The sequence below is a fragment of the Zasmidium cellare genome (assembly GCF_010093935.1).
Source record: "Zasmidium cellare ATCC 36951 unplaced genomic scaffold M409scaffold_77, whole genome shotgun sequence".
NCBI classification, from domain to species: domain Eukaryota; kingdom Fungi; phylum Ascomycota; class Dothideomycetes; order Mycosphaerellales; family Mycosphaerellaceae; genus Zasmidium; species Zasmidium cellare.
Genome location: NW_022987021.1, coordinates 15,589 through 29,471, shown reverse-complemented (window position 1 = coordinate 29,471; position 13,883 = coordinate 15,589). Strand labels below are relative to the sequence as shown.

The 13,883-nt window shown below is 54.5% G+C and overlaps 3 protein-coding genes across 3 annotated transcripts; 2 read left to right on the top strand and 1 right to left on the bottom strand.

Moving 5' to 3' along the window:
* Positions 1–390: 390 nt before the first annotated feature.
* Positions 391–7,085, top strand: M409DRAFT_30914 (uncharacterized protein; the record flags this gene model as incomplete). Its single annotated transcript, XM_033810124.1, has 6 exons — positions 391–1,347; positions 1,409–4,333; positions 4,385–5,987; positions 6,046–6,414; positions 6,469–6,554; positions 6,609–7,085. The coding sequence occupies 6 exons, from the start codon at positions 391–393 to the stop codon at positions 7,083–7,085; spliced, it is 6,417 nt and encodes a 2,138-aa protein (XP_033659476.1).
* A 2,957-nt stretch (positions 7,086–10,042) lies between these two features.
* M409DRAFT_30913 (uncharacterized protein) lies at positions 10,043–11,084 on the top strand (the record flags this gene model as incomplete). Its single annotated transcript, XM_033810123.1, has 2 exons — positions 10,043–10,084; positions 10,140–11,084. 2 exons carry the CDS (start codon positions 10,043–10,045, stop codon positions 11,082–11,084), a joined length of 987 nt encoding a protein of 328 aa, XP_033659475.1.
* Positions 11,085–11,509: 425 nt separating this feature from the next.
* M409DRAFT_30912 (uncharacterized protein) lies at positions 11,510–12,193 on the bottom strand (the record flags this gene model as incomplete). The annotated part of the gene is made up of 1 exon (XM_033810122.1): positions 11,510–12,193. The coding sequence occupies one exon, from the start codon at positions 12,191–12,193 to the stop codon at positions 11,510–11,512; it is 684 nt and encodes a 227-aa protein (XP_033659474.1).
* Between the last annotated feature and the right edge of the window lie 1,690 nt (positions 12,194–13,883).

Here is a 13,883-nt window from a genome sequence, read left to right as displayed (position 1 = left end):
AGCTTCGTCTCGGAGCCCGGGATGTCACATGCCGCAGGATCCATCCATTTAGGGCTATGCGGACGATTCTTACGGGAGTGATAGCTTAGTATCAGGCGGAGGATACAACATACCGAATCGATCATAGCCTGAACTGAAGCATTACGTCGACACTAACGCCGGCGTCCGAAGGCTTGCTCTCGGCTATATAGCTGACCGTGCAGCCTTGTGCCGGTGATGTGATGAGACGTACATATACACGGTTCCTGCAGTTACCATAAGCTCTGCAAGCGCAGAAATGCCCCTTCGCTGCATCAACCAAACTTCTTTGTATAAAGCCAAGTCATTTTCTATCTCTTCAACACATTAAATTGTTGCCTCAAAAGCCTTCCCGAGCATTTTGTCGCCACCATGGCAGCCGAGACGGCAGAGATTGCCGCACCTGTTTATGGCAAGGATGCCGTTGCCATCGTAGGTATGGCGGGCCGATTTCCTGGAGCTGAGAACTTGGATGAGTATTGGGATTTGCTTACCGCGGGCAAGTCGATGCTGTCAGAAGCCCCTGAAGCTAGATTTGGAAGCAGCGCAAGGACGAAGAAAGGCCAGATGTTCTGGGGAAACTTCCTGAAAGCTGTCGAGGACTTTGATCATTCCTTCTTCAAGCGCTCACCGCGAGAAGCCGCTTCCATGGACCCCCAGCAACGCCTTCTCCTTGAGCTGGCTTACGAGGCACTAGAGAGCTTCGGATACTTTGCTGGCTCATCGCGAGCCCAGGATATTGGCGTGTATATTGGAGCGTGTTGCACCGACTACGACTTCAACGTCGCTTCGCACCCGCCAAATGCATACTCAGCTACCGGAACACTGCGTTCGTTCCTGAGTGGCAAGATTTCTCACTACTTCGGATGGCATGGCCCCTCTCTGGTCATCGACACCGCTTGTTCCTCGTCCGCCGTCGCCATTCAATCCGCCTGCACTGCTCTTCGGACAGGACAATGTTCTCACGCTGTGGCTGGAGGAGTCAATTTGATGACCAGCCCATACCTTTTCGAGAACTTCGCAGCGGCTCGATTCTTGACTCCCACAGGAGCATCAAAGGCTTTCAGCGCCGATGCTGACGGCTACTGCAGAGGCGAAGGAGGCGGCTTGGTTGTCCTCAAGCCCATGGCAGACGCACTTCGAGATGAGGACAACATTCTCGGCATCATCGGCGGCATTGCTGTGAACCAGAACGACAATTGTGTGCCAATCACCGTCCCGCACACATCATCACAAGGCAACCTGTACGAGCAGGTGTGCAGACAAGCCGGGGTGACTCCCCGGGACGTTACGTTTGTCGAAGCGCACGGAACGGGAACGCCCCTTGGGGTACGTATCGATATCGCTGAGGCCTTGATCATATCTGTCATGCAAAGCTAACGAATTTTAGGATCCTATCGAGATGGAAAGTATTCGCCGAGTCTTTGGAGGCCCGAGTCGAGACTCTCCTTTGATCGTCAGCTCGACCAAAGGCAACATTGGCCATCTTGAAGGAGCTTCGGGAGTGGTTGCACTGATCAAGAGTATTCTCCAGATGGAACACCGGATGGCAGCTCGTCAAGCATCGTTCAAGCAATTGAACCCCAAGATCCCAGCCCTGGAGCCGGACAACCTCTGCATCCCGACTTCCAACACGCCGTTGGCTGGCGACAAGCTGGTTGCCTGCGTGAACAACTACGGTGCAGCAGGTAGTAATGCGGCCATGATCGTCATTGAGCCTCCACGCAAGACCACACCTTCGAGGTCAGCGGACAGCGATAATGCGCTGCGTGACAAGTTCCCTATCCGCTTGACGGCAGCTACAAGCGACAGCCTGCTCGCATACTGTTCGTCGCTAGACCGACTTTGCGATCAACTCCGTACGCTGGAATCGGAGAAGAACGTTGATGCCCTACCCAATCTCGCCTACAGCCTCAGCAAGCGTCACAACCCGGATCTCGCCCAGTCGTTGACATTCGCCGCATCCAATTTGAACGAGCTCCAACAGCAACTTCGCCAGCAAATTCGCGAGAGCAACAGCATCAAACCCAAACAGGAGGGAAGACCAGTGGTACTATGCTTCGGTGGCCAGGTATCCAACAAGGTGGGCTTGGACAAGCAATTGTACGATCAGTGCTTGCTGCTGCGTTTCCATCTTGACGCCTGCAACTCGGCCATCACAAGTCAAGGCTACCCATCAATCTATCCAGCCATCTTCGAGAAGACCCCTATTGTCGACACGGTCACGCTTCATGCATCTCTATTCGCTACACAGTACGCCTCGGCGCAGGCTTGGGTCGAGTCCGGGCTTCAAGTGGACACAGTCCTCGGACACAGCTTCGGCCAGCTCACAGCGCTCTGCGTGTGTGGCATGCTTTCACTGCAGGACGGCGTGAAGTTGGTCGTTGGACGAGCGGCTCTGATGGAGCAGCACTGGGCCGCCGAGCCGGGAACCATGATCTTGACCCAGGCTAACGAACAAAGCGTCGAACAGCTCCGCACGAAGGGCCACGAGTTCGAGGTTGCTTGCTACAATGGCCCTGCAGCACATGTCTTGGTCAGCGATGCGGCGTCTGCGGAGAAGATTGTGGCAGACCTGAAGCAGCAGTCCATCAAGCACAAACTACTGAATGTGCCCTACGGCTTCCATTCTCGCTTTACGGAACCTTTGTTGCCACATCTCGAGAAGCTTATTTCCAGCCTGACGTTTCATGAGCCAAAAATACCCATCGAGACTTGTACTGAGAGCGAGACTTGGCCAGAGCCGTCTGTAGAGCGTGTGATCGCTAACACCAGAGGCCCAGTCTACTTTGCCCCTGCAGTCGAGCGTCTACAGCATAAGTTCGGTGCTTGTACGTGGGTGGAAGCTGGCACGGGATCGGGCATCACCAACATGGTCAAGGGAGCGTTGGGCTCGTATGCCGCCAACAGTACCTTCGTGCCCCTGTCTCTCGACAAGCCGAACTCGAGTGCCGCACTGGCCGACACCACAATTTCCCTCTGGAATGCAGGCCAGTCGTTGCGATTCTGGCGATTCTGCTGCCTTCAAAGCAGCCTGTACAGCCATCTTCGTCTGCCACCATATGCGTGGCAAAGGACGAGACACTGGTTGCCCCTGGACATGGATGCAGCAGTACCTGCGTCAGCACAGCCGACATTTGAGGCGCCGAAGAGTCTACCGGCAGCAGAGCTTTCTCCGGTCCTCATGCGGCTCATGTCCAGCGGTGCCGACGGTCATCGCTTCAGCATCAATCCAAAGAGCGAAGAGTACCGTGACATCGTTGACGGCGTGAGAGTATCTGGTAGAGCGACAGCACCGACCTCTTTGTACGTCGAACTCATCTCTCGAGCCATTGGACTCGCGACCAATACCAGACTCGACTCGCCGCTGGCACTCGAGCGCTTGCAAACTACTCCTGGCTTCCAGAATGTGACTTCAATGGAGCTCAAGCAGGAAAGCGTCTGGTGGAGTTTCAAAATGCTGTCGGGCGAGAGAATCAGTGCGCAAGGCTACGTCCAGCAACAGGCTGCCATTTGGTCTCTGCAGGACGACTTCGAAAGATACGAACGTCTCCTTCCTCACGAACAAATCTCCTCCCTCTTCGAGGAACCCCAAGCTCAGTCGGTTCGTGGTAACGTCATGTACAAGCTCCTTTCTAACTCCGTCAGCTACCCGGCCTGGTATCAGGGAGTCTCAGGCGTTGCTACGCTCGGCCCCAGGACGGCGGCGAAGATCACTCGCCCGCTGCAGGCTGCTCCATACACTGTAGTCAAGGAGAGTCAAGTCGAGCATGCTGTCTTGGAAAGCGTCCTACAGGTCATCTACTTGCATGCAAACTGCCTTCATGAAGGGGTCGATGGCTTGGCCTACAGCTTGAGCGGCATTCAGCGTCTGCAAGTCGCACCACACTTGCAAGGTGCCATGTTCCATGGCGAGCAGTCATGGAGTATGCTAGGAGTTAGCTCCAGCAGTGACAGTGGCATCTCATATGATGTCTTCGTCTACAACGAGCAGACTGGAAAGCTCTCTCTCGTACTTCTAGGCGCTCGACTGGGCAGTGGGAAACGAGTCGAGGCTCCAGTCAAGCATGTTCTCACTGCAGCACCCGTGGCAACTACACCAGCACCTACACCCGCGAAGACCGAAACACCACCAGCCACCAAAGCCCCAGAGCCACCGGTCGAGAAAGCCGCACCATTAACACTAGCGGGTAACGATGCAAAGACGAGCATCTTCGAGGACATCTGCGGACTGCTGGCTCAGCTGGCAGATATTCCGGCGGACAAGATTCCCAAGAATGCGTCCTTCGACGACTTGGGAGTCGATTCTCTCATGGTGGGTCCCGTTGCATCATCCTTTTCAATTTCACTTGCTAACTGTATTCAGGTTATCGAGGTGATCAGTGAACTGCAATCCATGTTCAAGACGGAAATGCCAATTGACGAGCTTCAAGAGCTGACCGATCTGAACTCACTGGTCAACTACCTCAACAGCAAGGGCGCAGTCGGCAGCTCCTATGTCGAGGGAGCTGCGGGATCTTCATCCACAGTTTCTGACTCTGACACCGACATTTCGACGCCCACTATGAGCACTGCTCCAAGCACACCCCCCGAACCACAAGATGTCGAAACCACCAAGGAACAGCAGAGCGTCCCATCACTCCAAGCAAAAGACGAAGTGCTAGACTTGGGATCCCACGGTATCCAAAATGCCTTCTCTCGTGTTCGTCAGAACTTCGAACGTTACTCGGCGAAGAGTGGCGCCAAGGGCTACTGGTCTAAGGTTTACCCTGACCAGAACGAGGTAGTGACGGGCTATGTCTGCGATGCCTATCGCAAGCTAGGCGTCGATCTGTCGAAGATCAAGGCGGGGCAGCCTGTTCCAGAGCTGTCCAAAGCCTTGCCAAAGCACAAGCCTCTTCTCGCTCAACTGCGTAATCTCCTCGCAGACTCCGGATTGCTCGAACTGTCCGGACTGGGAGAAGTCCAGCAGCTTGTTCGTACGTCCAAACCAGTCAACTCGACGCCATCGGACACCCTCTACCAACAACTTCTGCCAAAATATCCCGACTTCATTCCAGATAACAAGTGCTTGCAAGTTACCGGCCCTATGCTGGCAGAGTGCTTGACAGGAGAGAAAGATCCTCTCCGCCTTCTCTTCGGCGATGCAAAGAACAAAGAGATTTTGGCAGACTTCTACGCCAAGTCACCCATGATGGATACTACCTGCCGCATGATGGCCGAGTTCGTGTCTTCGCTGCCGTCAGTCGCTAAGAACCAAGGTCCACTTCGTATTCTGGAAGTTGGGGCAGGGACTGGAGGGTCGACCAAGCTCCTGGTCAGCTACTTGAAGCGCCTGGGCGTGCAATTTGAGTACACCTTCACCGACATCTCGCAGTCGCTGGTCAATATGGCCAAGAGAACGTTCAAGGACGAGGCGAACATGCACTTCAGAGCCTTCAACGCAGACGCCGCCCCTCCAGAGGACTTCGTCAACAACTTCCACCTAGTTTTGTCCACGAACTGCATTCATGCCACCAGCAGCATCGAGAGGACCACGGCCAACATCTTGCCAGTCATCAGGAACGACGGTGCTCTGTGTGTATCAGAGTTCACCAGAAACCTCTACTGGTTTGATCTTGTTTTCGGTCTCCTCGAGGGCTGGTGGCTCATGGACGACGGCAGAACACATGCCATGGCCCCTGAGTCGTTCTGGGATCAAAGCCTGCGAGCTGCTGGGTACAACAACGTCTCCTGGTCTACGGGAGAGAGTGAAGAGGCTGATACTGTACGACTCATTTGCGGTTTCAAGAATGAGGGACCTGTCGACGGCGCCGTCGCTAGTATCTCGAAGCCTCAGGGCAAGCTCAGCAAGCGAGCAGGAATCCCCGTGGAAGAGCTCGTCTTCAAGTCCGTCGACGATCTTGACCTCTCCGTCGATGTCTACTTCCCCAAGCAAGCTGATCCGCCAGGCAAGAAGCGAGCAGTCGGTACGTATCGTGAAAGTACCCCCTACCATTCGTCAAGATCTGATCGAACCTTCTACAGCTCTGCTCATGCACGGTGGAGGTCACTTCCTCTTTGGTCGTAAGGATGTACCCATGAAGCACATTAGGATGCTTCTCGAACGGGGCTTCCTTCCGGTGAGCACCGATTACAGACTTGTCCCAGAGACCACGCTTTTCGAAGGCCCCATGACGGATTGCTGCGACGCATTGCAGTGGTGCAGAGAGACATTGCCAACGATGGCTTTGTCAGGACCACGAGTCCAGGTCAATGCGGCCACCATCCTTTCCATTGGATGGAGCAGTGGTGGCCAGCTCGCCATGAGTTTGGGCTATACTGCTCCACAACGGGGCATCAAGCCACCAGAAGCTGTATTTGGACTTTATCCACCGACTGACTTCGAGTCTGAACGTAGGCTATACCTTTACCTGCAGAGTTTGGTATATGCTGACAGAGAACGACCAGACTGGCACAAGCCTTGCTATCCCTTTGCGGCCGAAGAGGAACCACAAGAGATTATCGACATCTTGGCTGGAGTTCAGGAGCGTCCAGTAAGTTGCGGCAACTACATACAAGAAAGTCCTTTTGTTGACCGACCTTTGCAGATCCTTGAATATGCGCCCTTCAGCGACAAGAAGACCATGGCTCTGTCTCTGACCCTCAAAGACCCGCGAGCCAAGATCATTTTGCACACCTGTTGGAACTCCCAGACACTGCCAATCCTCGTCAACGGCCTCCCACTCAAGAGTTCTGTGGCCAACCCAGATGCCGAAGAGCACATGTACCCACCAGCCGCTACTCCTGAGCAAGTCCATGAGATCAATACGCTCGGCCACATCAGAGACGGTAGCTACCGAACCCCTACATTCATTGTGCACGGTAACGGCGACGACTGGCTGCCACATACTATGAGCGAGCGAACGATCCAGGAGCTCAAGAACCGTGGCATCCCAGCTGGTCTCACTATCCCAGAGAAGTGCAGCCACGCCTTCGATCTTTTCCCTGTTGGCGATCCGCTGTCGACGGGCTGGGCTGCGATCGAGCAAGGATATGACTTCATTTGTGACTTGCTCCAAAATTGAGGTTTAGAGAAGTGATGCATTTACTAGATGGCGTTTTTAAATAGTATAATTCTTTCATCACACGTAATCAACGTTCTACCAATACATGTCTCTTATTTAGGCATTCGACCTAGCTGGAGTACGTTCACGCCTGACTTTTATGGACCTCGTGCTTACTTGTGTAGACCCTAAGTGGTGATCAAAGTAGACATGTGTAAGTCAAGGCTTGTTAGGCTTTTATCGTAGGCTCTTGAAACGTGCAACAGCATCGAATGACTGAGTATTGTTGCCGCCAAAACTGCGCACTATTCACCCCGAGGTGGCTTGTTCATGGAGAAACCTACATTCTTTCTATCAATATCTTCTCCAACAAAGTACTAACAACCTCATGCACACACATACACACAAGAGTCGGCATGCCGTGGTGATGCCTCGACCGACGGAGGTGCAAGTTAATGTTGGCGGAAGTCAACGAGTTTGGGGGCACATGGACATTATCCGATGAGTCCGCATCGCACCCTAGGCGTCAGCGTCACTCATCGGAGTTTCAAGCAAGCCATGGAATACGTGACTCGGAGCTTTGACAGAACGACCAGAGCCCGGTAGATGTGCTGCTACTGTGAGCTCTTTCACAAAACCGAAAAGCGGCATCAAGCTTCGGCTGCCTCGTTTCAGGACTTGTGACACAGAATCAAATATACATCGATCGAGGCCCTGTCACTTTGCATCGAGATCGTTTCATTCAGGATGGAAGAGAAAACAAGGGCGTGGCCGTGGCTTATGATTTCTGCAGTACGTCTGTTCCATCTCAGCCAAGACGTTGACCCCTAATCGTTGTCTTGGAGGTGACAACATAACTTAAATACCTGTCCGAATGCTAGATGCCATCGCAGCTCCAACTCTTCTGGTTGGCGAGTCGAGGCAAGAGCCGCCAACCTTGGAACTCGAGGGATAGATCGCCGAACTTGCACGCAAACAAGCTGGCCTTTCCGTCGTGAGCGGAACAGTGGGTAATCACCTCAGTATCAGATCACTCCTCCAGAACGCACCACACATATTCTATGCGATGAGTGTAATGAACTACGCAGCTGGTGGCCTGGCGAATCTGTTAGGGGCGTTGACTCTCCCAATCCGTCCAGTCAACGGCAAATGTCTGACGCTTGAGCAAGTTCAGAAAGTAGCGATTGTCTCTCTTCACGATCACTGTGCTTACCCTGCCAGGCTGGTATGCGTTGAGAATACGTTAGCCGGGACCATTCTTCCCCTTGCCGAATTTCGGTCGCAGGATATGAGATTGGATTCATCAGCACGATGTGAGGCTGCCTTTGGACTTCGAAAGCGTTAGCCTGTGCTTCTCCAAGGGTCTGGGTGCCCCGATTGGACTGCTCATCGTGTGCAGAACAACCTTTCGGGAGCGTACGAGGAGGACTAGAAAGAGCATGGTAGAGGTATGCGTGAGGCTGGCGTTGTCAGCGCAGCTGCTCAAAGGGCAGTTGAGCCTACGTTCTTTGGCGGCCGTCTTCATTAGTCTCATGAAGGCTCACGACAAGGCGAGGTGGATCGCGAATCTAGGAGAAGGCTATGGTGAGAAACCGCGCTACCCGACCGAGACTAATCTGATGTGGCTTGGTATGGTCGCTTCAGGAGCGACAATGCAATCTTTTCGGGAGCAAGGCGAAGCACATGGGCAGCAGGCTTGTGGTCCCTTACCAGATCACGGATGAGGCCGTGCAGCGGCTCGACGGCACGATGAAGGAGTTGCTGCAGGGCCCCGAGGCGCAAACTGCGGTGCCAAAGTAGTCGTGACTCCTGGAGCAACGCCGCATCCAGAGCCTAAGCCTAAGCACTTGGTCGAGATTGATAGGTTTTGAGTGGTTCGTGCGGATTTATGTGCGGACCCATATGCTGTTGGGCCGACTCAGGTCATACCAGATGAGGAAGAGCTTGTTCGGGTGCATATTGAGGGCGCAACGCATACAAGCGACATGGCAGGACGAGTAGCCCGGACAGACTTGTGGGACAGAAGTAAGCATCTGAGAGAGGCGTCGAGGCTTCGTGGGCGCGGTATCTGCAGCCTCGTACTGCTCTCCCATACTGATCGCCGGGAAGCATGCACAACAGAACGCTTTCATGCAGCACGGTGACAAAATGTGTGTAGGTCGGTTCGAACTTTGCGAAATGCTATTCCTTGCTGCAAAGTCCCGGGTACAAACGATCTTTTGCAACTGAGATATTCTTCACTTACTCTCAAGAAGCCTTGAGCGCTACTACTGCTTCAACAGTGAGCGTTCGGGATGTACTTTGGATGTGAACGAGCCACGAATGTTGGTACCGACCGGCCAGACCTCAAGCGTTGCTGAAGAGCTGTTTCGTCACAGCAAAGGCGAGCCCTTCTGTTCGAATACGTTCTGGCCAGGCCATATTCGGACGGTGCCACAAGTTCTACCCTTGTCATGATTTGAGGAACGAGATCGGGCCACGAATGGACTTGTTCTGCTGGCCTCTTCCCGGCGTGAACACCATCCTCAAAGGACGCATTACAATCGAGCGTCCGAGTATTGACGTAAAGACTTGCATGGGATGCACCGAAATGAAGGCCCCCTCGCATCCAGACGAGTCACTGACTCGGTATTGCGTCTCTGCTTCTACGGCGAAATAGCGTGTTGAGATACAATTCGCCGTTGGCTGGGGGCCTCTTACAACCGGAACGGGCGGTCTCGCAGCCTGGCCGTCTCCGAAATCCTTCCTCGGCGATCCGAATGATGCTCCGTTGTCCGCCGACGGCCGAATGTTTGGAGCGATCTCTTGTTGATTGTTTCCTTTTGATATACATCGAGTATCTGTCCGCACCCACAGTCGTTGCCACCACCGCCCGACTGAAGTCGTGCAATACTGTGTCAGCTTTCGAAAAGGAGCATTTTTGTCGACATCAAAACCGCAGCGAAGCGACAGGAACTCCATTCAATCAAGCCACCAAAATGGCAGAACTCGGCATGTCGCCAAACCAACAGGACCATGGTGTACGTACCTGTATTCGAGACTCGACCGAGTTGCATGCTGACACACAGCGTACAGCCTCCCTACGTACCCATGAATGCGACGCCGGGCCAACATCCCAACGTTAGACAAGATGTTGCAGCAAGCGCCGTATTCTTGTTCCTCTACATCGTCTCCGCCGTCTGTCACCAAGCCACCTTCCAGACAAACCGCAGGAAAGGCCACAAGTTCCTCATGTCCTGGGCAATGTTTGGTTTCGCAATGGCAAGATTTGGAACGTTGATCTTCAGAATCGCGTGGGCTTGCAGACCGTACAACGGCAGTGTTGCGCTGACCGCGACTATCTTCGTCTTCCTTGGAGTGCTCGTCATCTACTGCGTGGTCCTTCTCCTCTCCGTACGGACCCTGAGGGCTCGTCAACCCACTTTCGGATGGAACCCATGGCTGGACAACTTCATCAAGGCGAATTACTGGGCTCTGCTGGTGGTGGTGCTCGTCGTCATTCCCTTTGGAATCCTTTCTGGCTATACCAAGGACGAGGAATTGCTGAACGCTTGCGCCTGGATCGAGAAGGTCGGTGTTCTCTACTTCTTCCTGCTGAACTTGATCGCGCCAGTCCTCTACTTTCTCGCCTTATTCATGCCACGCCCCAAGGACGTCCCACCCGAAAATTTTGGTACTGGCAGCATGCGGGCGAAGCTCATTATCCTCGGGGTGGTGCTATTTTTCACCGTTTTCATCTCCGGGTTCCGCTTTGGAGTCGCCTGGTCGCCGTACCGACCTCTCTCGGACCCTGCTTGGTATGATAGTAGGGCTGCCTTCTACATCATCGAACTGGGCTTCGAGTTGGTCATCACCTTCACTCTGATCTTCACACGATTCGACCGCCGCTTCTGGATACCGAACGGCAGTAAGCAGCCCGGCGACTACTCTCGCATCGATCCCGATGGCAAAGAACACGCGCAGATCCATCTCCAGCACCAGCAGGAGAAGTCAGGAGCCCAAGCAGAGGAAACGTCTTAATGCTCTCTGTTCCTAGTTGGAAACTCTCACACGTATTGCCGATGATGTGTTTCCAAGGTCACTGTAGAATAGAAAGACAGGATTGTGCGCAATACAATAAATTAGGTCGCAACATCTCTGCACGATCATGGGCGCGACAACGGGCAGTGCGAATAGGCTGCGGTAGCAGAATCGTATTTTTGATTTCATCTGTGGATGCTCGGTAACTTACGTTACTTATCCTGTGCCCACATTGCCAGTGCACTATAAGGTGTGACGGGGCCGCAGAAGATTGAACCCTCACTTCACCTCGTCGAACGACTTGATAGTGCCTCCTCGTCGCCGACTCCGATGCTTTGCCATCATAAAAAGGTCAGTCCGCTTCGCCACTACTAACAACGACATCGAGAGATGCATGGCGCAAAGGCTTCATCATACCTCTAGTGTCAGGCGGCCCCTTGCAACATACCGGTGATGGTTGCGACGACGGCCTTGAGTTGACCTCGAAGGTCGTTCCCGAGATGATCGAGCATGGTAGGGGAAAACGACACCGTACTGGCTTGGCCGAGTCCTTCGCCATTGAGACCGGCAGATGCAGAACGGCGCATCCAGTCCGGGCTACTGCTACGGCTCCCACGCTCATTCAGTCGCGCCGCCAACTCGTTGACCAGCTTCAAGGCTCGATGCAACTCTCCCAGTACCAACTGACCGGCTGCACGGCAACTGTCCTCGCCGTGGATTTGGGCCAGTGCCATGCTTGACGGAGGGTGGCGCTTCTGCCCAAAGGCTGACGAGGTACGAGGACTCTGTGGTGGCGATCCACATTGAGACAATGGAGCCACTCTGGCAGCCCGTCCATACCGCCCAAGGACTTTGGAGACGACGAAGGCAAGGATGATGAGGACTTGCGAGTCGTGAGCGCAGCTGCGTTGGAGCATGTTGTCAACCGCGGTAGCGACGCTTCGATTCTCAAAGATGAGGGTTTCTGTGGGCGTACGGGCTTGCTTGAGCGATGACGAGCCATAGTCAGGCGAACTGTCTGATTTACCAAGAAGGTCCAGAGCGGTGGCAAGGCAGTCACAGTCGCTGGTGGAGTGCTGTAGCGCGGAGTCGATGGGGCTAGTTACCATGCTCGAGAAGACGCTGTCGTCCGTGGACAGCACAGGATCTGGAAGAAGAGAGCACTTGTCCCGCCCAGGGATGGTGATGAAGCTGGCGAAGAAGTCGTCCAGTTCCCGTGGACTCCATTCTGGAAGGGCGTCACACGATAACGATAACGAGGAGGATGGAGACGAGGTTGATAAAGAGTCGACCCAGGAGTTTCGGTGCTCTGGTGCAGGAGGAACTGGTTCGCTGAAGGTAGTGTCGAGCTTTGGAAAGATAGGAAAGCAGCTCTGACCTGGAAGGCCTTCCAAGTTGGTCGAAGCTTGGGAAGCTTGAGAAGTTGAATTGCGACCACCGTCGTGGGCTCGAGTGATGGAGTTGGCGCCACCATTGACTGCTTTGTTTGGAGGCCTGCCGGATCTCCTGGTGGCAAAGTAGACGCACGGCAGATCCCTTTCACTGCAACGGGTACAGGTTGGCTTGTCTTTGGAGCATCGAACCTGTTCATGCTGCTCAGCAACGATACGAGGTGGCCACCGAGGCTTGCTGGCCATTCACCTTTGCAGCAGAGCAGGGCTCGCAGCTTTCTCTGAGTCTTGGAGGTGCGTTCCTCCTGGAGCCTTGCGAAGTCCGAGGGTGTGGGGAGGGGGCGCTCTGGAGGTGGTCGGCCATTGTCCTACGAAGGAGATTCAATCTGCTGCCCGGTGATGCTCTCGGCAGGGTTCTGGACGAGGTCGGAGTCAAAAGAGGGTGCGAAGTGCGAATGGAGCCTGAACGTGTGGTACAAGGCACGCACCCACCAACCTACCCCATGGCCGCGACGCATCTTATAACATCTCTGCAACGAGCAAGAGGAATCACGACAAACACGTTGATCCCGGCGCTTGGATCTCAACCGCAGATTGCGCACCAAGCTCGATTTCCTACTATGCTATAAGCGAATTCCTGACCAGCTCGATTGGCAGCTAGGTAGAACCCGCGGTGGGGGCATCGTTGGTGCACGAGCGAGTCACGTCCCGCCGTTGAAGTGCGCCGTGGGTGGTTGGCTGTGACCTGCTACCAGCGGTGATCGCCTCTGCAGGTGGCGTACACCGTCGCTGGTGTTGAGTGCTTGGAGCCAGAGCTGCAGGCGTGCAGAGCTGCAGGCGACTGCTGGGAGCTTGGACGAGTCGCAGACCACGACTTGGATCCACTCGTCGCAGCGCTGATAGCTGCATTGTGTCTGTAGGGAAGGAGACGGGAGACCAGCAGTACCAAGGCTATTGTGCTGGTCGTCACGCTCACTTCTCCCCACGGAGGAAGGAGCCGTGATGATGTCGGAAGAAGGTCGCTCCCTCCCGCACGCCAGGCTGTCCCGTTCCCGTATACGCATGCAGTGTACAAGGCAGTTCGAGGAAATAAGCAGGTGGGCTTCGGCTGGCGGGATGGCATGTGTGGGTTGGGCTTGGTGCACAGACCATCTTCGCTCGTGCGGCCGATAGGGTCAAGCCCAACCGTAGCGTACCAGCAGCAAAGATCCAGATTCGGACTAAAACAAACTCTGCATCGCCGATAGGCTGTGGCTGAGACTAGCGTCAAGCCACTGATACAAGGCTGCGTCGCTAGGGGCAAACCCCTGTCTTCGGGAGCCGTGACTGCTGCATTGTGCCGAAGTCCCCGTTGCCTCCAACACAAACGTTGTTGCTCCTCGCCCTCCTCAGCTGCTGGTTGCGAGCT